Source organism: Coregonus lavaretus (genome assembly GCF_964263955.1).
Source record: "Coregonus lavaretus genome assembly, chromosome: 15".
Classification (NCBI taxonomy): Eukaryota; Metazoa; Chordata; class Actinopteri; order Salmoniformes; family Salmonidae; genus Coregonus; species Coregonus lavaretus.
The window spans coordinates 36687978-36712356 of NC_140002.1; the positions used below are offsets into that span (position 1 = coordinate 36687978).

General features: G+C 42.3%; 1 protein-coding gene across 1 annotated transcript in view; it reads right to left on the bottom strand.

The window, feature by feature from the left end:
- Window positions 1-11838, bottom strand: part of LOC311143124 (roundabout homolog 2-like) — a gene marked incomplete at both ends in the record, with an annotated part of 174370 nt that extends 162532 nt beyond the window's left edge. The window contains one exon of the mRNA XM_084178921.1: window positions 11712-11838. Coding sequence (XP_084035047.1) covers window positions 11712-11838 — 127 coding nt within the window. The remainder of the gene's footprint in view (window positions 1-11711) is intronic.
- Between the last annotated feature and the right edge of the window lie 12541 nt (window positions 11839-24379).

Below are 24379 nucleotides of genomic sequence, written 5' to 3' on the forward strand. Positions count from 1 at the left end.
CTTACAGTAGTGAGTGCATACATTTTCATACTTTTTCATACTAATAGTATACTAATACTAATACATACTGTCACGATTCAGACAGACGACCAGAGGACCACAATTGCGTCACACCAGAAAGTTTATTAAACTTAAGGGAAAAGGGAAGTAGGGAGTGAATGAAGGCTCCAGGGGTAACAGGGATCCCGTCCAATGCGCTGGGTCTGTGCCCCCCCCAGTGGCAGCGATGCGTCCTATGAAGCCGGTGGTGGGTGGTCCAGAAGTCCTGGGGGGGGGGAGACACAGACACAACAGGGCGGAATGAAACCAGGCAGCAGTACAGTTCAAGGGAAATCCAAAATACGTAGTAGCAAGGCAGAAGGCTGGTCAGAGTTACCGGGATTGAAGAGTAGTCAGGAGTCGTAATGGCAGAAGCAGGTCTGGATCTCCTGAGGCAGAAGAGTATCCAAAAAACAGGCAGGTCCGGGGTCACAAAACCAGGGTGAGCCAGAAGCGCGAGCAAACAGGTTCCGGGTGTGAGCTTTGCAGACGATCTGACACCGGAGAGCTGAAAGACAGGGCCTTAAATACTGGGAGAGGTAGTGGGTAATGCAGCGCAGCTGGCAGAGTAATTAGAGCAGAGCAGAGCAGGGACAGGTGGAGCTAGTTAGGCTGAGTAGAGAGAGTGGTGAGCAGAGTGGAAGAAAATAAAGGTGGTAACCCGGTGGAGTGAGAGGCCCATGACACATACCATACGAAACATAGCATATCATACTAAATGGAGTGTCTCGGATTTACATACAGAATAATTTGGAATGCTCTAAGACCAGGTTATGAGTAAAGAGGAGGAAGAGAGAAAAACATACTTGAAAAGAGACAAAGATGTGTTTGTATAGAGCAGTCCAACACAGTAGCTTGACACAGGGAAGACTATTTTCACTTCCTTTTTCAAATAAATTAGTTAATTAGGCGTCCACAGTCCAGCTAGTAGAGAGAGTTCACCAGTAATCTGAACCCTGACTTGAATAGCAGCAACTTCTTCCTAATTATCACTACCATTGTACAGTACTCAATACAAACAGCAGACTCCATAAAGCAGAGTAGAGGGAGCTGGCTACCTGGCAGGCTCTCTGCTGAGCACAGGAGTCATCTCACTGCATGCTCCATGAAATATTCATCTTCAAACACCATGACCTATTTAACATTACACCTTTGCCAGTGGGCTGCTTCTAGCAGTGGAGGCTGCTGAGGGGAGAACGGCTCATAATAATGGCCAAAATGGAGTGAATGGAATGTCACCAAACACATGGAAACCATGTGTTTGACGTCTTTGATACCATTCCACCTATTCCTCTCCAGCTATTACCACCTTCCCCAATTAAGGTGCCACTAAACTCCTGTGGCCTGTAGTCTCCATAATTCCCCCCTGATGGTGACAGGCTGATATGGGCTCACAACACATTGCTTAGCATTTCAAGCAGGTGACTACTGGACTACAGGACCACAGCATTTTACATAGCAGGGAGTGGATGAGCAGATGCCTTTCTATTCACATAATCATGAATTTGGATATACATGTACAGTTGAAGTCGGAAGTTTACATACACTTAGGTTGGAGTCATTAAAACTCGATTTTCAACCACTCCACAAATTTCTTGTTAACAAACTATAGTTTTGGCAAGTCGGTTAGGACATCTAATTTGTGCATGACACAAGTAATTTTTCCAACAATTGTTTACAGACAGATTATTTCAATTATAATTCACTGTATCACAATTCCAGTGGGTCAGACGTTTACATACACTAAGTTGACTGTGCCTTTAAACAGCTTGGAAAATTCCAGAAAATGATGTCATGGTTTTAGAAGCTTCTGATAGGCTAATTGACATCATTTGATTCAATTGGAGGTGTACCTGTGGATGTATTTCAAGGCCTACCTTCAAACTCAGTGCCTCTTTGCTTGACATCATGGGAAAATGAAAAGAAATCAGCCAAGACGTCAGAAAGAAAATTGTAGACCTCCACAAGTCTGGTTCATCCTTGGGAGCAATTTCCAAACGCCTGAAGGTACCACGTTCATCTGTACAAACAATAGCATGCAAGTATAAACACCATGGGACCACGCAGCTGTCATACCGCTCAGGAAGGAGACGCTTTTTGTCTCCTAGAGATGAACGTACTTTGGTGCGAAAAGTGTAAATCAATCCCAGAACAACAGCAAAGGACCTTGTGAAGATGCTGGAGGAAACAGGTACAAAAGTATCTATATCCACAGTAAAACGAGTCCTATATTTACATTTTAGCAGACGCTCTTATCTAGAGCGACTTACAGTTAGTGAGTGCATACTGGCCCCCCGTGGGAATCGAACCCACAACCCTGGCGTTGCAAGTGCCATGCTCTACCAACTGAGCTACAGGAGGCCTACTATATCGACACAACCTGAAAGGCCGCTGAGCAAGGAAGAAGCCACTGCTCCAAAACTGCCATTAAAAAGATAGACTACGGTTTGCAACTGCACATGGGGACAAAGATCATACTTTTTGGAGAAATGTCCTCTGGTCTGATGAAACAAAAATAGAACTCTTTGGCCATAATGACCATTGTTATGTTTGGAGGAAAAAGGGGGCAGCTTGCAAGCCGAAGAACACTATCTCAACCGTGAAGCACGGGGGTGGAAGCATCATGATGTGGGGGTGCTTTGCTGCAGAAGGGACTGGGTGCACTTCACAAAATAGATGGCATCATGAGGAAGGAAAATGATGTGGATATATTGAAGCAACATCTCAAGACATCAGTCAGGAAGTTAAAGCTTGGTCGCAAATGGGTCTTTCAAATGAACAATGACCCCAAGCATACTTCCAAAGTTGTGGCAAAATGGCTTAAGGACAACAAAGTCAAGGTATTGGAGCTTGTGGAAGGCTACCCGAAACATTTGACCCAAGTTAAACAATTTAAAGGCAATGCTACCAAATACTAATTGAGTGTATGTAAACTTCTGACCCACTGAGAATGTGATGAAATAAATAAAAGCTGAAATAAATCATTCTCTCTACTATTATTCTGACATTTCACATTCTTAAAATAAAGTGGTGATCCTAACTGACCTAAAACAGGGAATTTTTACTAGGATTAAATGTCAGGAATTGTGAAAAACTGAGTATAAATGTATTTGGCTAATGTAAACTTCCGACTTCAACTGTATATACAGTACTGTATGTTGACAGGTAGTCTAATGACACACAAGGAGAAAAAGCTAGTGCATGAGAATCTGAAAATGATTCTCAAACATATAGACAAGAGCAACACACAGTACTCAGTAGAACACTACTCCAATTACTGGATGGTCATACGAGGGTCAAGAACTACTACACTTCGAATGACTTTGTTTTAGATTGACAACAACATGCCACCACTCTGATGTCATAGCCAAATATGACACTGATGTGACTAATTATGATTATATAACTGTAATCCAAATACATTTTTAAAGCAAAAAGCAATTTCATTTTGGTTCGAAGCCCAGTTTGGAATAAAAACATGTATACATAAACCATGAAGCATTAAATGTGTTTGGCAGGAATGAATGGATTTTCTTTCCACAGTGAATAGTTTGTATGTTTTTAGGCAAATGAGCCACAAAAAATACTGACATTTTGGACACTTTTTATGCTTCTGTAGTCAGTCATACCCTCAAGATCCATTGCCTAATCCATAAAATATGACTGTATATGTTGGCTATGGAGTCTGCTCACTGTTTTAATGGAAAATATAAATATATATTAAAGGAAAAACAATGGTGCCAGGTCACGCTGTCTCTCCTGCTTTACCCTCACGTTCTCCTTGCATTGGCATGTCGAAGTAGGAATGGCAGACAATTTAGGCTTAAAAATAAAAGAGAAAAACAGAAAAGCTTATGCCTGCAAATTCGGAATTAGCCTAATTCTTTTGTATCTCCACTGAATGTTTTCCAAGGAAAACTAATTTTCTTAGATTGCCTAAGAAGCTAATTTCTCTTGGAAAATTGTTAAACGCGGTACTTTTGAATGAGCCGATTACGATACAGTGTTTGTTCCATCCTCACATCATGAAGAATGCTCTTTGTTTTGGATTTGGTAATACACTGGCACAGGCTCTAAGACTGGGAGTGTTCTGTCCAAATGTTTTGTGAATGATTTAGCATAATGTGCAGAGCAAATCTGGGGTGCTGCCATGTGGCCAAATAAAAACATCCTTATTATATCAGTGAAGGTGAAGTTGTCTATACCATATCATCACATCAGTGGCTCCTAGGTGAATCATCTCCTCAAGCCAGAAAGATAGATTGTGTCAAGGAAAACCTGAGTGAGAAATCTCTCTCTCTCTCTCTCTTTCATAAACTACTTTCATAATTCATATCTCAAAATTCATAACATACCAAATCCCTCTGTTGCAATTTATTTTTTATTTTTAGCATAGCCCTATTTATTTATGCAACAACACACTCGCTGATCAACATAAATTATAAGCAAGCTAATTACAGTGCCTCCTGAACACATGATTGACATCGGGAAAAGAAGGTGGGCTATCAGCTGATCATTGATGTTGATGATTGATGTAAATCTGATAGTTAACTAGCTCAATTTATTTTAATGATTGTGATTTATCTTCAATGCTCGTATCAAATAATATAATATTCATAATCTTCTAACTCATGATATATGGCTGGCTGGCTAGTGGCTTGTTTGGATATTTTAGTATATTGTGGTTAGCTAGGGTGTAGACTACCTGTGTTGCTGCTGCAATTACATACATGTGCAACCCTGACTGAAGAAGGGGTGGAGTTGGGTCCTCTCTATGTCTTTCTGCCTCTCTAAGCCAGCCAGACCGAAAATTGATGATGATGTAGGCTAAATCAAGTGTTATCAAATGTTAATCAAATGTTAAGCTGCTGTGGCAGTACTGTTAATATTTAAACTAGGTAGCTAGCTACACACACTCGACCGGTGACTGCAGCTCTCAAGCTGTTGGATGATGTTTGGATACCGGTTGAGCGCATTCTCCGTACAGGGCAGATTGGAAACAGGCACAACTGGGTGCACACGAGCCCTGTACAGGGCAGATCAACAGGCTCAACCAATGGACAAGGTTGCGGGTGGGAAACTTGAAGATGTCACGAAGACTTGCGGGCAGTACCGCGCAGTGGGTTCCGAACAACAATGACAAAATATTTATACCCCCTCCAAAACATTGGGAGAAATTCTACCACCACCCAAAAGGGCACTTTGGAGACTAGAAGGGCAAAGGGGCATATACTCTGCATAGGTAGAGCCCTATCTTAGTGCCTGAGTCTGCTTTCTTTTCACAGCTGGATAGCAGAGCATGGCATGCTGGGACAGATACTACTGGGGCCATCCTTGGAGAGGTCCGGGCCTCATTGACATTCCTTGCATAAGTTGTAGAGAGAGAACCACCCAGCCATTACATATTCAGAGATAGGGGCCCGTGCGCACAGCAGATCTGAGTATGATGAAGCAGACAATAAACTGGGCGATGCAACATGATAAGGTTGTGGCTGAGGAGGCGAGTCACAGACAAATGTGACCTGACAACGTGTAGCGGGGCTGTGAGAGTTAGTCCCTCCTTTAGAGGTCCTCCATTAGGATGGTCAAGGTCATCCTGACGACGGCCAGATTACAACCCTGCATGGAATAAATATATACCTTCATCTTAATTTTTTTCCCTCAACATTCTTTAACCCGCTCACCCGACCTCCGCTGGGCTCAAAGCAGATGCTGAAGTGCAGTATGTCTGGGGTTAAAGTTATGAAACCTACTTCTCTTGGATTGGCCATGTTGGTTGAATTTTTGTCATACAAGCCACATCTGGTTGGGTAAGACATCAGGTTGTTGACTAATCATAGAAATAGTGACAGATGTGCACAATGAGTGTGAGTGGAAATGGGTGACACACAGGAAAATAGATACCAGCTAGAGATGTTTCACTCTGCTCTAGACCATGGACAACGCCAGATGGGCAGACCTACAACCTTCAACAGAACAAGCCCCTGATGGCACTGGCACAGCCTCACATCATATTCTAGTCCTTTACAGTGATTTATGCAAGATGAGTAACATGTGTCATATCTTTTCAAAATTATCCCCCTTTTCAGCAGCTTGGGTAGAAAATGGGCCACCAAAACAGGAAATACATGCACACACAAACAGTTTTGTTTTGATGTCATGTCAGAATTATCTCCTGCCACTGTCACATCAGTGTGAATAGCAAAGGCCATCAGCCATGCTGCCTCCACAGTTTGACTAAAATTATACAAAGAGCATGTCACTGAGCAGCTAGCCAGCCACTAGGGGCTATTTGTTTAGTGAGGTCAGTGAGGACAGGATGGACATGGAGGCATGGATCGCGGGCAGTAATGTCGAACATACACACCCAGCAGTCCCTAACTGTCACTTCTACTGATCTGAGACCTGTCCATCCTCATTAGGCCTACACACAGACTGGGCAGAGGGGGCTAATTAACAACCACAGCTGAGCGATGACAGTGTTGGAGAGGAGGAGGAGGGGGAGTTGGAGAAGGAGGGGTGGACAAGCAGGAATTGATGACAGACTATCTCAGACTGTCTTCACCAGTATCTCCCTGAGAAATACATGTTTGTGTGATGTTACTGTCCCGAATGTTATAGCTATATGCATATTTTGGGGTGATCCCGGGATGAAAATGCTGTCAACCATCTAGCTAGCATTATCATCTAGAAACGAAAACACACTATAATGTCAAGAATTTGCATATCTAGCTTTAGCTAGCTAACATTAGCTAGTTGAAATAAAGGCATTGGGCATCTTGTGGGGTTTATGCAGTGTAGCTACATGATGCTATCGTTACATTCCTTTGAGTACAAAACAGTCAGAATACAGAAGATTTTAGCTAGCTAAGTAGCCTTGTTAGCTAGCTTGAACATTGGTTAGCAGCTAAAGTAGCTAGCAGGCTAAACACGCAACCCAAACCTTACCTAATGTTACCCATGAGAACGGTAGCCATTTTGGCGTCACTCTTCCACCTTTCAAAATGAATTCCAATGTTTATCCGGTTTATGGATTGGTCATGAGCAGTCTTTTTCTCGCTTCTTTTTCTCTTTTGGGGTCGAGTTGATTCAGGTCCAAGAACAGAGAATGATGCTTGTTGGCTTTGTCTGATCTATTTGTTTCTGGCGGCTATAACATTATGATTACCAGGAGTTGGAGGGATAAGGGAGGAGGATGGGGTAGAGGTGGTGAGAGAAAGGTCTGCATGTCTGGCTAACTAGTCAATCCCAACATGTTACCATGATAACTGGACTCTGCTGGCCATGAGATTCTCCTGAGGGGAGGGCCAGGTCATCACACCGCGTTCAGATTGGCTCGTAACTCATGGCAATGACTCCTATCACGATGGCCATAAAGGAGCACAGCGAAGATGGAGCTTGGCATAGTGTTACTACATCATGCTATTGTAGCCTACCCTAGCCCAGAGCAAGGAACTGCACCAGAGCATCTCCACATCCAGCCGGTCAACAAGGTCAACACTAAATTAGATTTTCTACTATTTCATATCCGATGTTGGCAGGAGTTCTATAAATCTACTGTATTAGTAGAATTACTCAGAAAGAATACCGCTGTATATGATTTTAAAACATCAGAGGAGAAGATCAGGGGATATTCCGTTTGGCCCTCGTCTACTGTTGGCAAGCATGTTTGTAATGCTGCCCTGCAGGCCAGACTCTAACAGAGTGATAGAGAAAGATATGGACAGAGATACAGTGGGGTTAGATTCCACTGCTTTGATACCACATCCTGCTCAGGTACATGGAATACAAATGTCATGCTTCACAATGCAAATTATTATTCACTGACCACAGATATTTTCCATAGTATATAATAAAAACAATGTATATTTGCATTACTCAATTATAATGTGGAATAAGACAGCCCTGATTGTTTTGTTCTCTGGAAATTCATTCCCAGGTCTTAACTGCTTTTATGTCAGATCAAAATATCAGTGCTTTAGAGACTGCACAGAGAACCATATACTAAAAAATAAACACTTAACTATACATTATTCACTAGCTTTGCACATGTGCATACTTAGAACCCGAAATCGCTTTCAACACAACAAGTTTCACGCAAAAATCTCCCATTGACTTGGATGATTTATGCAAACCTCTTTATGATTCAGACCATCGTATTTCATATTTATGTTGTTACAGTCATCATCATCTAGTGTAGTTGTTCCCACATCCTAACTCTTCCTTTCTCACCTCGCCCTCTCACTCTCCCTCCATGTGGTTCCCCCTCAGTAAGTCAGTCTCCGGGGAGGAAAAGGAGCAGAAGGGGGATCTGCTGTTAGCCGAGGCCAGGCTTCAGCCGGTGTCCCTTACAGAAAACACCACATGAATTTCACATCACGTGATCTTATGTCAAGTTAAGGCGATAACACGTGACAACATGTAAAAGCAACATGCGATAATATGAAACTACGCATGTGAAAACATGATTTCGTTAAATAAATGTGACAACATGGGGATGCAAAATTTCAACAACGTTTTTTACATGTGAAAATGCAATTCCATGTGTGAGAGCTAAGATTTTCACGTGAAAGTTTCTCACAAGTAAAACTGCAAATATGATTTTACCATGTTCATGTTTTTCACCTGTGAAAATAAAAATTCGATTTTCACATGAACATTTTTCACGTGAAACTGCACATTTCAAAAACATGTTATTCTCCTCACTTGTGAACAGGTGGTGTTAACATGTGAACTCTACATTTAATACATGTGAACATATGGCTTCACATGTGAACAACTGACCTCACATATGTCTTTTGTTTTCACATGCGGAAATTTCAGCTCAACATGTAAAAACAGTGATAATGGGATTTCACGTGTGCTTTCTTTTGTAAGGGAATGAAATGGTATGGGTTTTTTAAAGAGTAAGTGGTATGCTGTTCAGCTAAAATAGTGCACAAATCTTTAATCAATGACAATATGATTACATTTGACATGGTCACTTAGTACAGATTTTTCAATATGACCTCACCTGGGATTTGAGCTGGATTTGGGGTACGCTGATCTTTTTGCTGTGCCAGAAAGTCTGTAGCATGATAATATAATAGTTTTTCTTTAGTGTATTTTTAACAGTCCGAAGTGTAAGAATACAGGTGAAATCAGTCATTGACACAGACACGGTGGTGTAGCAGGAAGATCAGAATGCCATGAACCAATACGTTATGTGTTCAAATCCCAGGTGAGGACATGTTGAATAATAATTACTCTATAAATAAACATACAAAATGTAATCATGTCGAATATGTAAGTTGAAAAAGCAGTGTAAGTTAAAAGCACTGTTTGTGTGTTTATCCAAACGACTAATTTTTGTTTGCAGGGCATCACCTGTTAAATCTAATATGAAAAATATTCACATATGAACATTTGAATCTACATGTGAAAGGTTATGTGATCACGTGCAAATCATCACGTGAAGTGTTCTAAAAACACATAGTTTCACATGTGAAATTTCAATTAAGTACCCCTCAAGACACTTCATTTTAGCTAGCTAAATCCTGTGTAACACCTAGTAATTACATTGTACTTATGCAGATTTACATGTACTCTGTGGTGTACTTGTGTGTTTATCCTCCCACTTGAGGATGCCACCAGTATGGTAGTCAGTGAGGTTAATCTATATCTGATCTATTTTTGTAAACTCAACCAGATTATACACTTCTGAGGGGCAACTGCTAGCAACAACATTGAGTGGAATTTTTGAAGTGTGCATTCACGGGTTGGTAATTAAAGCCTATGTAATCTCGGGACACCCAGCGCATCTGTCTACAAGAGATTACAACCTTGTGATAGTTATTACTGAATTGAATGCAGCCAAGAAGAAACAACACGCTAAATTGGTGAATTTAGTGGAAACTTGCCCATTTTGTATCAAGCATGGTAACAAGCATTCGTTGTTACATCTCAGTAATTACAGACTGCAATTACCACCAATTACATGCTGTTTTACAGTGTAACTATTAGTTATTACAATGAACTACAATGCTTGTTACAGTGTAGTTACACATGTAATTACACTGTAATAAGGACCCCTTAGAATTAAGTGTTATCGCAGGGAGGGCAGAGGAGCCACAGTAATAACCTCCTTTACATTCCCTCCACCTCCACCTCCTCCTCCACCTCCACTCACACTACCATGAGGGCTGAGGTAAAGAGGAGTCCTCTCTATCTATAGCAGCAGCAGGTGGAAGAAAGAGAGAACATCAGAGCTGTCAATCTCAGTGAGCTGAGCTGTCTAGTGAAGGCTGCATAGATTGGTACATGTAACTAGAAGACATAGTGAAGTGCACAGCTCTCAGAGAAGGATCCAACCTTAGGAACACTCTGCTCAACTAGCCCAGGTTCTCCTGGCAGTTGGAGGGTACGTGTTTTCAGTGTATTTCCGTGTGCTCACGGCAATCATAATAATCTATCTGGAGACATCTAAACATATTTACCTGTGTGCTACACTGTAGTTTGCACAAACGCTTTGTAAGTTACCCTGGATAACAATGTCATCAAAATAATGAACACACACTAATCTCCTACCAGCAGAGGGATGAGTGCAGGGGTGAGGGGGGAAGACGAAGGGGACATGAAGAAGAGAGGGAGGAAACGGAAAGGAAACGGACAGGAAATCTGGTTAAGGGGATCAGAGTTCCACCACTGGTCCTTTGAAGGCGGGCGCTGCGCTGGGCTGCCTGGCACAGGGGGTAGCGCCAACGGGGAGATAATAGAGGAGCATTAATCCGACAAACAGGATTAGGGACTGGGAATAGAGGAGGTAGTGAGGTGGGTGAGGGGTGCTGGGTAGGATGGGTCACTGCCACCCCTGCTCAGCCTACCCATTGGGCACAGTGGTAGGGAGGCAGTCCAAGCCATATCAGCATGACCACACGGAGCAATAGGGGTGGCCCTGGGGAAGGTGACTCCAGACCAGGCAGTGCCCCGGGTGTTAGCTGGGAGATGTGTGGCCTCTCATTAAAGCATCTGTTCTACATGGTCCCTATCACGACATGGCACAGGCACATGGTTGTTACCCACTGAGTCCTCTCTGCCAGGCCAGACCTCTGTTCTCCAGCATCATGGAAGCTACGGCCACACACAGGGACTGAAAGAGATAGAGTCCACCCTACTCACCGTAGAGAAGATCATGCAAAACCACTGCACTGTGTAACATCTGCTATTGAATCAAAATGGTGTAGACTTTGAAATCATTCAAGGACACACATGCATAGCAATCCTTGAACTTGGTACAAAGTAGTGGTCCAAAACTATAATCAGAACCATGGACCAGATATGTATTACACAAGGGCTTTCCCACACACCCCTCCAAATGTTCTTACTAACCTATTTACCACAGTTCAATAAACAGAAAATAGTGTGAGAAAGGTGTGAAAGAAAACATAGGCCATCGGCTCATATTCATACCAGTGGTGTAATACAGAACAAGAATCGTAATTCTTTAGCTTATATCCTAATCAGAGGGAGATGGAGAAAGGACCCACTGCTCCCAATTGACTGACTTACCCCCATCACCACAAACTCACAGCAGATCAGCAATCCTTCAAACATCACAGCCTAGAACAGAAACATGATCTCCTGCATACAGGTAAACAGATCCAAGAGTCCGTCTGGACTTCTGTTTGACTTACCTCCCTTGTTCCTGTGTCTGCCTGGCATCCTGCCCTGCAGGCTGACCTCTGGTCCTCCCAGGAGCAGGAAAAGGATCAGAACCAGTTCACACGCAGACACACATCCACACCTGGTCCTGGGTGACATCTCAGGGCTCAGTCTGGCACCTGGGTCTCCTCACACACAGACTCTGGGTAGGTTCCACTGTGGGACACTACTTTCTCCACCCAGCAGTCTCACCAATCACAGGGAGGGCAGCATGGGAGATGTGAGTGGGACGGCCCCACTCTGTCCGCTACACCCTCAGTCCCATCCACATCAGTTCCAGTTCCCAGGTGCCTCTGCAGACCCATTCATGGTATCCCCAAGTTGATATTGATAAAAGGTGTATGTTTTCCTTTGTTCTTAGTTGGCAGTTGTCTGTTTCTCTTTGGTCTGTCCAAAGTGCGATGGAGAGACGGTGTCTCCTTGCAGACAGAGGTGCTGTGTCCACAATCACATCGTCAGAGAGTTGTAGAAGCGCTGTGAAGTCCCTTTCCAGAGGATCCTCTTAGACAGCACTGCACAGGACAGCTGGAGGACGGAGCTGGCTGAGCAGAGTCACACAGCGTGGAGCTCTCCCTCACTCGCTCTGTTACACACACATACTCTTTCTCTCTCTCTATTTCTCTCTCTCTCTCTGAAGGCTGAAACAGCTGCGGGTAAAACTGGTGCTGATTATAGTGGTAGTGATGGTGCTGATGGAGACAGCGGTGTTGATGGTGTTCATGGTGGTGAAAGCCTGCTCTTTCTACTGGTGTTTACTCGGAGGAGACGTCCATGCAGCAGGCACTCTCACTACAAACACAACAGACTGAGGAGGAGAGGAAAACACACCAGTCCAGAGGGATGGAGAGTGAGAATGAGAGAGAGTGTGTGAGTGTGAGAGAGGAACGAGTACAGTGTAACAGTAAAGCGAGCAGTGGAAAGAGTGAGAGAGAGATAAATGAAGCCAATGGTTGATACGTGTGGAGGAACGTCAGGCTTGCGCATGGAGAGAGGAGAGCGGAAAGGAGAGAAGTAACAGAGATGGCTATAATCCTCACACACAGGCAGGCAGGCAGCTCTGGAAGCAGCAGTCGATAGAAAAACACTTTCCGAGGAGAGAGATGACAGCTTCACCACGCAGCTATGTCAGCTCAGCGTCATAGAGCAGTGTGGAGAGAGAGCAAGAGAGAGAGAGCAGGGTATAGGGAGAGAGGGAGCTGACTTCAGAGAGTAGGGGGGAAGTAGAGGGATATAGAGGCAAAGAATAGAGAGGAGAGAGGGAAGGGGGTGGAGAGTGGTGATGTACGTTCCTAGCTATCTCTGGGGTGTGCAAGGTTTTTCACCACAGTTACAGGAGTTGAGCGAGTGAGAGGCTGAAGGAGAATGGAAATGAATGTTTACCACAAGAAACCCAATCACCCTCTTATACTCTTTACATACAATTACTATCTTCCTCTCTCTTGCCCTTTCACCACCCCTCATCCAAGCATGTCAATGAACAATATGGGATAGCAGATCTTCAGATCAATTTAGCTGCAATAAGAGACACCATGCTGTCAGAGGTGTCAATATGTTGGTCCTGGTTGAAAAATATTGAGTTACAGTTCATATAAGGAAATCAGTCAATTTAAATATATTTATTAGGCCCTAATCTATGGATTTCACATCACTGGGAATACAGATATGCATCTGTTGGTCACAGATACGCAAAAAAAAGAAGAAGTACAGTACCTTGCAAATGTATTCATCCCCTTGGCGTTTTTCCTACTTTGTTGCATTACAACCTGTAATTTAAATTGATTTGGATTTCATGTAATGGACATACACAAAATAGTCAAAATTGGTAAAGTGAAATGAAAAAACTATTTTTTTCAAAAAATTCTACAAAATAAATAACGGAAAAATGGTGCGTATTCACCCCCTTTGCTATGAAGCCCCTAAAGAAGATCTGGTGCAATCAATTACCTTCAGAAGTCACATAATTAGTTAAATAAAGTTCACCTGTGTGCAATCTAAGTGTCACATGATCTGTCACATGATCTCAGTATATATATACACCTGTTCTGAAAGGCCCCAGAGTCTGCAACACCACTAAGCAAGGGGCACCACCAAGCAAGCGGCACCATGAAGTCTAAGGAGCTCTCCAAACAGGTCAGGGACAAAGTTGTGGAGAAGTACAGATCAGGGTTGGGTTATAAAAAAATATCTGAAAATTTGAACATCCCACGGAGCACCATTAAATCCATTATTAAAAATGTATAATATATAATAATATGGCACCACAACAAACCTGCCAAGAGAGGGCCGTCCACCAAAACTCACGGAACAGGCAAGGAGGGCATTAATCAGAGAGGCAACAAAGAGACCAAAGATAACCCTGAAGGAGCTGCAAAGCTCCACAGCGGAGATTGGAGTATCTGTCCATAGGACCACTTTAAGCCGTACACTCCACAGAGCTGGGCTTTATGGAAGAGTGGCCAGAAAAAAGCCATTGATTAAAGAAAAAAATAAGCAAACACGTTTGGTGTTTGCCAAAAGACATGTGGAAGACTCCCCTAACATATGGAAGAAGGTACTCTGGTCAGAGCTTTTTGGCCATCAAGGAAAACGCTATGTCTGGCGAAAACCCAACACCTCTCATCACCCCGAGAACACCATCCCCACAGTGAAGCATGGTGGTGGCAGCATCATGCTGTGGGGATGTTTTTCATCGGCAGGGACTGGGAAGCTGGTCAGAATTGAAGGAATGATGGATGGCGCTAACTACAGGGAAATTCTTGAGGGAACCTGTTTCAGTCTTCCAGAGAATTGAGACTGGGACGGCGGTTCACCTTCCAGCAAGACAATGACCCTAAGCATACTGCTAAAGCAACACTCGAGTGGTTTAAGGGGAAACATTTACATTTCTTGGAATGGCCTAGTCAAAGCCCAGACCTCAATCCAATTGAGAATCTGTGGTATGAGTGGCGCAGTGGTCTAAGGCACTGCATCGCAGTGCTAGCTATGCCACTAGAGATCCTGGTTCGAATGCAGGCTCTGTCGTAGCCGGCCGCGACCGGGAGACCCATGGGGCGGTGCACAATTGGCCCAGCGTTGTCCAGGGTAGGGAGGAAATGGCTGGTAGGGATGTAGCTCAGTTGGTAGAGCATGGCGTTTGCAACGTCAGGGTTGTGGGTTTGATTCCCATGGGGGGCCAGTATGAAAAATAAAAAAGTAATGTATGCACTCACTAACTGTAAGTCACTCTGGATAAGAGCGTCTGCTAAATGACTAAAATGTAATGTATGATTTAAAGATTGCTGTACACCAGCAGAACCCATCCAACTTGAAGGAGCTGGAGCAGTTTTGTCTTGAAGAATGGGCAAAAATACCAGTGGCTAGATGTGCCAAGCTTATAGAGACATAGCTCAAGTGGCTCTACAAAGTATTGACTTTTTTTTTGGGGGGGGGGGGGGGGGGGTGAATAGTTATACACACTAAAGTTTTCAGTTTTTTTGGTCTTATTTCTTGTTTGTTTCACACAAGAAAATATTTTGTATCTTCAAAGTGGTAGGCATGTTGTGTAAATCAAATGATACAACCCCCACAAAAATCTATTTTAATTCCAGGTTGTAAGGCAACAAAATAGGAAAAATGCCAAGGGGGGTGAATACTTTTGCAAGCCACTGTAGATGCGTGCATCAGAAAACCAGTCAGTATCCGGTTGGACATGCACTGCTAAATTCTCTAAAATAACGTTGGAGGCGGCTTATGGTAGAGAAATGAACATTTAATTCTCTGGCAACAGCTCTGGTGGACATTCCTGCAGCCAGCATGCCAATTGCCCGCTTCCTCAATAATTTGAGACATCTGTGCCATTGTGTTGTATGACAAAACTGCACATTTTAGTGGCCTTTTATTGTCCCCTGCACAAGGTGCACCTGTGTAATGATCATGCTGTTTAATCATCTTATTTATATGCCATACCTGTTAGGTGAATGGATTATATTGGCAAAGGTATGTAAACAGGTGTGTAAAAACATGTGTGCACCAAATTTGAGAGAAATAAGCTTTTTGTGCATATGGAATCTTTTATTTCAGCTCATGAAACATGGGACCAACACTTTACATGTTGCTTTATATTTCTGTTCAGTATAGATAAAAGGAGATGCAAGATTAATATGCATGGTCGTGTGCAAATGTGTGTGTGTGTGTATGTGTTAGTGATGCGCTGATCAGCTGTTTGTTCACCCGCCTGCAATTGCTAATAACTCATCCGCAACCGCCTGAATATATGAGATAAAGTGAAAGTCTGAGGCCCGCACCCGACCCTAACCGACAAATATAGAGAATGCGCTGTACATTCAGAGATGCCGGAATGATTTTCTGACAGGGGGTGCAGGATTGATTTTTTAAGACTAATTTAGATAGGCCTATGTTTCTGCTTTTAAATTCAGAAATTTTGGTAGGCTATTTGTTATTAAATGTGTCTATAATTCTCTTCTGTCATTACTTGTTGCCCTAAAAGAGTAAATAAACCCTTGCTCACCAGAAAATGACATACATCGATAGAATGAATGCTTCAATCTAGTTGACATCAGTAAAGTTCTATCTTTCATCTCTGCTTCTCTTGTGCAGCAAAGACGTTTAGGGACCGGGGACACAATGCAATAACATTTTTTAAAAATAAGGGAAAGATTTTCCATGCTAAATTTCCAAATGACGTCAATTTGACCAATTGTAAGGTATTTATTTAAAAGCTGTGAAAACGACCCAACATGTTTATGGTAAGAATTCAGTTCGGCTTGGATGCAAATTTTATGTGGTTGAAATACTATCAACTTTTATGAAGCTGATAAAGAAAGCACCTTTAGTGTGTGTGATGCACAGTCATTGATGTCTTCTAGGTAATTGAAATGATTCATGGAACCTCTGAGGTGTGTCAATCAATGGCCACTTGAGTCGCCATAAGCAACAGGGAATCAATTCAATGATTTTCTCTTAGGTCGGAAGGTCTCACCTGGGCTGTGTTATGATCAGTACTACTTTTCCATAGAGGGAGTTTTCCAACACACATGCTTACACTATTTACTATTTGAGCTATGTCCAACAACCTGTCATGATCCAGTCCTCCATCAGTTCCAAGAAACCATCAGTATCACCACACCGGCTCTGGCCCAACCCATCAGTTTACATTTACATTGTTTAGCAGACGCTCTTATACAGCGTTAGGGTTAAGCAAATTGGGATAAGTGCATTGCTCAAGGGCACATCGACAGATTATTTACATAGTTGGCTCGGGGATTCAAACCAGCAACCTTTCGGTCACTGACCCCACACTCTTAACCACTAGGCTACCTGCCACCCCTACCTGCCGTTTCTGGGGCAAATCAGAACAGTCAGAATGTGTTCGTATTCCAGAAGTCGTCGGGGCAAATCCAGACTCATCATGGAGAAGAAACATTAATGGCCCTGACGTTTGGCCAGAGTGATGTGGATGGGTAGCCAGGTAACATATACAGTGCATAGGTTGGACAATTATTTCATACAGATATTCAGTGAGATCTCTGCTTGAGACAGTGTTGTGACCGTGAGCAGGTCTGCATGTGTGAGTCTCCCGTTGACAGTTGAAGTTATACAAGGCATCAGTGGCATTTACAGCAGGGAGGCAGTCAGTGAGACGGTCAGTGAGGGGGAGAGGTTGTCACAGCATTAGAAGAACATCCACAGGCCTGCTTCTGCACGGTGACTGCGAATTACGGGCAGTCAGGATTTGGCACGTGATAAGAAAGATTCACCCCTCACTGGAAGAGGGGAAGAGGAGAGGGGAAGCTCAGGAACTTGGGGGTAGGTAGCAGGGGTTGGAACCGGTTCAGGGAACATAAACAAAAACCGGAAAATAAAGAAATTTTTAGAGGAACATAATCAGAAACTGGAACGAAAGAGATCTGTACTGTTCAGTAACAAAACTGTTATTTTAAAAGCATGGGAACTGTTTAACAATGTTATTTTAAGTTCTATGTTTGTAGAGTCAAAAACTAAGCACCTATGCAAAGCCCTCAATCTGTCACTCAGAAACCTATTCCAGTGTCTGCCTGCCAGCTGGAAATCTTTGCCAATGTGTGTGGGCTACCTGCCCAAAGGTAAGACCTGTATTTAATTCTGGTGCCCGCTCTGCATACACAAGCTTGTTAGCTAGCTAGCAAGCTAACGTTAGCTCTGGTCCAACGTTAAGCCAACTCTTGGAAGTTCGAAGATATTCAAAGTTCCTTCATAGAAGCCGCTCCTCTGTAGGTATAATTATGTGAGCCTAATTCAGATAATGCACATCATAGCAAGATGCCCAGCGCTTCAAGCCAAGCCTCCTCAACCACCCTCTCTCTCTTTCCTCCCACCCGCAAAATCTCAGTCGCATCTCGCACCCTACAATTGTTTGTCCATCACACATGTAAACAACTATAGCTTGCCCACTCCATAACAAGCTGCTCTATCCGCACTGATTGGTGAAGTAGTTTAATGTCAAACTAAATGTTTAAAAAAATACGATTGGTGTGCATATAGATCCTCAGAATTACCAAACATTTTTTTAATGTTTTGATATTTGGAGACAGAGTGTGCTAAATTTACCCTAATTTTGATTATTATGTAATGCACATAGTATCCTTTTAAATGTCACTCTGCAAATGTTTCAACAATAATTGAGCAGAATGTGTGCCATTACAGCTGTACCGGTCACAGGGCTGACCAGTGCATACGCATCAAAATGAGGTCCAGGCAGGTTCAGGTTTTCAATCTAGGCACCAGTCCTCAGAGACACAGTGACATTTCACCTCTAACATGGGACTGACTGCCCTTCGTATGGAGTCTATTGAAGCCAACCGGGGAGGGAAATGTAATATCTGATGATTCCCTTTTCCACTGAACAATGAAAAATGAAAAGGCACTCATAAAACACCAAATCAGGGTATCATAGTTTAATAAAGTATTGTTAATTATTGTGGATCTTGGTAAGCGATTAGAACTAGATCATAGCATAATAACCAAACAGTGAGACTCGCAGACTGTATTCTTCAAAATCCCTCATCATCATTGATTATTCATGAACATAATTCCATCTTCTCTTCCCTAAAAATACATATATCAAATTAAATGCAATGGGTGGCAAGGAGTGTGACATACAGTGCCTTCAGAAAGTATTCACACCCCTTTTTTTTTCCTACATTGATTACATTTAGATTTTGTGTCACTGAGCTATACACAATACCCCATGGCAAAGCGGAATTATGTTTGTAGAGTCAATAAGTATTCAACCCCTTTGTTATGGCAAGCCTAAAAATGTGCTTAACAAATTGCACAATAAGTTGCATGGACTCATTCCGTGTTCAATAAAAGTGGTTAACATGATTTTTGAATGACTACCCTCTCAGTAGCCCACACATACCCATAAACCTAGCGGTCAAACACGGAAATGGTTCCAATCGTTTTTCCACCATTCATTTTATCCATAGTGGATTTTAGAAACACTTCAAATAAGGGCTGTGTTTTGTGTAGGCTTACCCTGGCGTGACATGTTGATAACTGTGTAAATCTCTCTCGGACAAGGTGACTTTTATCAATATATTAGGCTCTATTTACTCTCAGATTCTAGAATGCAAATTAGCATCAAAATAGACATCATGCAAGACTACAAATCCCTGCAAGCTCATGCACATCACATCTAGCTGACACCTTTGCTTTGACACCTAGCTACCTTGATCCAAAACTAAATATATATTGAACATTTAAATTTACTGTTCCATATTTTATTTAACTAATACTTGTTTATACATTTGGTCTTGTGTCTTGTACATAATACTATCCTAGTAGCAGTCAAATATTTATAAAGTGCCATGAATACTAGGCATCCCCCCCCCCCCCCCCCCCCCCAAAGAAGCTACAGTATATAGCTTGCTAGCTACCTAACTAGATGATATTAGCAACATACCCTTATTTTACCAGATCCTCCTCTCCTTCAACCAGTGGAGGTCTTTATTTAACCCCTTATCATTTCTGCCAACTATATGAACAAGGTGAAATCTATTACAATTCATGGGTATTAAAGCAATTCAGATCAACTTGTTAACATGTTCTGTTGCAGATTCAAAGCTAGATTAACTCATTGCAGAACGTATCCAAAATAATGAATGAATAAGCATATTTATTTGACAAAAGTGCACCTAGTCACCCATCAATCACGTCAAACACCTGAACTCCAACAATTACATTGTTTTGAAAAATGTATGCACTCACTAACTGTAAGTCGCTCTGGATAAGAGTGTCTGCTAAATAACTAAAATGTAAAAATGTAAAATGTTTTAAAGGAATCAAAATAGTAAACAATGCATACATATTCTTTTTATACATAACATACAAACATTTACTTTTAAGTAAACATTACATTATTTATTCATTAATGCCACTAACCTGGTACATCGAAGAGCACCATATGTATTATTACTATCCTAGCGCACAAATTATTCTGCTTTTCCATTTTAGGAATTAGACCAGCACAAATAACACAAAATGTAAAACAGCATATTGTGATTTTGGTGGGTGAGTTACAAATGGAAAAACTGAATGCTTAAGGTAGGTTTTATATAAAATTCATATGAGAAACACACTTAACAGACTGCTAAAGGAGCTCCTTAAACTTGACCCCAAAAAAACATCTGGGTCAGATGGTTTAGACCCTTTCTTGTTTAAAATTGCTGTCCCTATCATCACCAAGCCTACCTCTTACATTTTAACCTGTCTCTCCTCTCTGGGGAGGTTCCCATTGCTTGGTCAAGCTGATCCTAACTGTTATAGGCCAATTTCTATTTTGCCCTGTCTGAAAAAAAGTGTTGGAAAAACGTATCAATAATCAACAGACTGGCTTTCTTGATGTCTATAGTATTCTCTCTGGTATGCAATCTGGTTTCCACTCAGGTTATGGATGTGTCACTGCAACCTTAAAGGTCCTAAATGATGTCACCATTGCCATTGATTCAAAGCAATGTTGTGCTGCTATTTTTATTGACTTGGCTAAAGCTTTTGATACGGTAGACCATTCCATTCTTGTGGGCCGGCAAAGGAGTATTGGTGTCTCTGAGGGGTCTTTGGCCTGGTTTGCTAACTACCTCTCTCAAAGAGTGCAGTGTATAAAGTCAGAACATCTGCTGTCTCAGCCACTGCCTGTCACCAAGGGAGTACCCCAAGGCTCGATCCTAGGCCCCACGCTCTTCTCAATTTACATCAACAACATAGCTCAGGCAGTAGGAAGCTCTCTCATCCATTTATATGCAGATGATACAGTCTTATACTCAGCTGGCCCCTCCCCGGATTTTGTGTTAAACGCTCTACAACAAAGCTTTCTCTGCCCTTAACCTTGTTCTGAACACCTCCAAAACAAAGGTAATTTGGTTTGGTAAGAAGAATGCCCCTCTCCCCACCGGTGTGATTACTACCTCTGAGGGTTTAGAGCTTGAGGTAGTCACCTCATACAAGTACTTGGGAGTATGGCTAGACGGTACACTGTCCTTCTCTCAGCACATATCAAAGCTGCAGGCTAAGGTTAAATCTAGACTGGTTTCCTCTATCGTAATCACACCTCTTTCACCCCAGCTGCCAAACTAACCCTGATTCAGATGACCATCCTACCCATGCTAGATTACGGAGACGTAATTTATAGATCGGCAGGTGAGGGTGCTCTCGAGCGGCTAGATGTTCTTTACCATTCGGCCATCAGATTTGTCACCAATGCTCCTTATAGGACACATCACTGCACTCTATACTCCTCTGTAAACTGGCCATCTCTGTATACCTGTCGCAAGACCCACTGGTTGATGCTTATTTATAACACCCTCTTAGGCCTCACTCCCCCCTATCTGAGAGACCTACAGCAGCCCTCATCCTCCACATACAACACTCATTCCGCCAGTCACATTCTGTTAAAGGTCCCCAGAGCACACACATCCCTGGGTCGCTCCTCTTTTCAGTTCGCTGCAGCTAGAGACTGGAACGAGCTGCAAAAAAACACTAAAACTGGACAGTTTTATCTCCATCTCTTCATTTAAAGACTCAATCATGGACACTCTTACTGACAGTTGTGGCTGCTTTGCGTGATGTATTGTTGTCTCTACCTTCTTGCCCTTTGTGCTGTTGCCTGTGCCCTATAACGTTTGTACCATGTTTTGTGCTGCTACCATGTTGTGCTGCTGCCATGTTGTGTTGCTACCATGTTGTTGTCATGTTGTGTTGCTACCATGCTGTGTTGTCATGTGTTGCTGCCATGCTATGTTGTTGTCTTAGGTCTCTCTTTATCTAGTGTTGTGGTGTCTCTCTTGTCGTGATGTGTGTTTTGTCCTATATTTTTATTTTATTTGTTATTTTTAATCCCAGCCCCGTCCCCGCAGGAGGCCTTTTGCCTTTTGGTAGGCCGTCATTGTAAATAAGAATTTGTTCTTAACTGACTTGCCTAGTTAAATAAAGGTTCAATAAAAATAAAATAAAGACTCAAAACAAGGAAGGCATGCCTAGCAACACCCTTCTTGTCAATTTAAGGTCTATGTTGCTGCTGTCAATTGTGAGCAGCACATTAACCACAGCATTCAGTCTGAACCCCTGAACAAGCAGGAGGAGGACAGTATTACACACGTGAAGAAAGGTAACAAAAACAGCAGACCACAACACCATTAAACATGTTACTGAGTCTAGCTGTTATCACATCAGGAGAAGAACAAGTGAAGGAAGCAGCATAGGGAAAATGGGTGAAGGTAGGGTGGGTTTATAGAGATAAGATGGAGAGTTCCAAAGTGTCTGAAGTTGAGGCACCATGGGGTATAAAAGGCATAGTGTGGAATAAGGCATAGCTAGAGAGATGGTTGGCCATGGAATAAACATTTTTTTAATGTAAATTTTTTTGCACCTCTTTTAGGTGGTTGTCACAAATATCTGGCCCATGTCCAGTCATACTCAGGGTCTCAGCGTGTGTCCCAATGACGTCATTCCTTCTAAGCTGCAGCATTCAAATCGTGGTCATCGTGTCTGTGAATCACAACATTAAATAAGCATTTCCACAAATTGAGGCATAGACAACACAACTTAATCATTGAGCACAGCATTTTGTTGACAACATGGGGGTTTACACTGTGTGTGAATGATGGAAGAATCTTACCCCAGCTGTAGGTCCATTTGAGTGTGTGTGGTCACTTATGCCTGCACATTAACCAGTACTGGGACCACTGGAGACTTGGGATGCTTGCGCTCAAAGTGCTGCTTGAATGTCTTCAGGTCTGCATTTATAAAGGTCAAGTACAAAATGGATGAAGTTAACAATCTGTGGCTTAGATTGAATTTAAATTTGACACAAATTACAAACTAAGCAATACGATGCAACAAACTACTACACATATGAACGACTGTACCACACAGGCCAGTACAATAGCCTACATATGGAGAGGAACCTAAAGGCACATACAGTACCAACCAATACTACTCACCCGACAAACAGGGAAGGTGTGGACCAGTGCTGCCTTGGCTGCAGTCTTCTGGTTCGCAGCTGCTCCCTTCTTAGCAGCCGCCACCATGGCATCAGTCAACAGCTTCAACTTCAACTTGAGAGTGGCGCATGCGTTATATATCAATACCACCCCCCCAGATCTGAATGGCAGGAGTGTAAATAAGCTTTTGTTCCAGCCCAGACCATACCCGATTACAAATCATAGTCTATCGCCGTGATTCAGTATGTTGATTATTTAAGTCAGGTGTTACAGCTGGGCTGGGACAAAACCCTTCACACACTCCTGCTTTTCAGGACTTCCAGCAATGATTGAGACAGACCAAAGCAAAAGAACAGTGTTCCAGGTTGAAACCGCTTACCTAGTTGAGAGGGGATAAGACTCAGGCACACCCATTGGTTCTGGAATAGAGAAGGTGCAAATAAGGTTTGCAATTTGGCATCAATAACATGACACTAATTCTACTTCAAAAACAAATGTGTAAATACCAATGAATTTCAAACCCACCATAACAGGTAGGACTAAATACGGTTACATAACCTTGCCTACTAGCTATACTAATGATGTGCTGTCCAGAGGGTAACAGCAAACATACTGTATCAATGTTTTCCCGCAGTAAAGTAAGGACACTTGACTCAAGAGAGGATGCTAATCAGTTAATCTCTGAAACCTCTCAAAAAGCCAGACTAAAATAAGACAGCTAGCTAGGGTAGCTACAAGTCAAGCAGTACTTGAAGTAGGCTACCCATCCCTCACCCACAGACACAAACATTATCAAGAACGCCTAGCCCTAGCTTCCCCATCTAAGTTAGTAGTTAACTAGTTAACTAACAAGCTAGACTGTTGGTTTATAAATGCCAAAGAAAGCTAAACTTGTTTTCATGAATATCTCATGAATTTAAATGGCTAGACAAATAGATGGCTAATGTAGCCATCTAGCCAGGCTAATCAAATCAAATTAAATCAAGCTTTATTTATACAGCACATTTCAGACATGGAATGCAACACAATGTGCTTCACAGAAAAAAAACAAATAAAAAACAGTGAAAATAAAAGCTGAAATATTTACTACACAACAAACATAAGCTAAAAAACAAAATAATGACAAAACGTAATTATTAAAAAGCATCCTAAGGAAAAGCAAA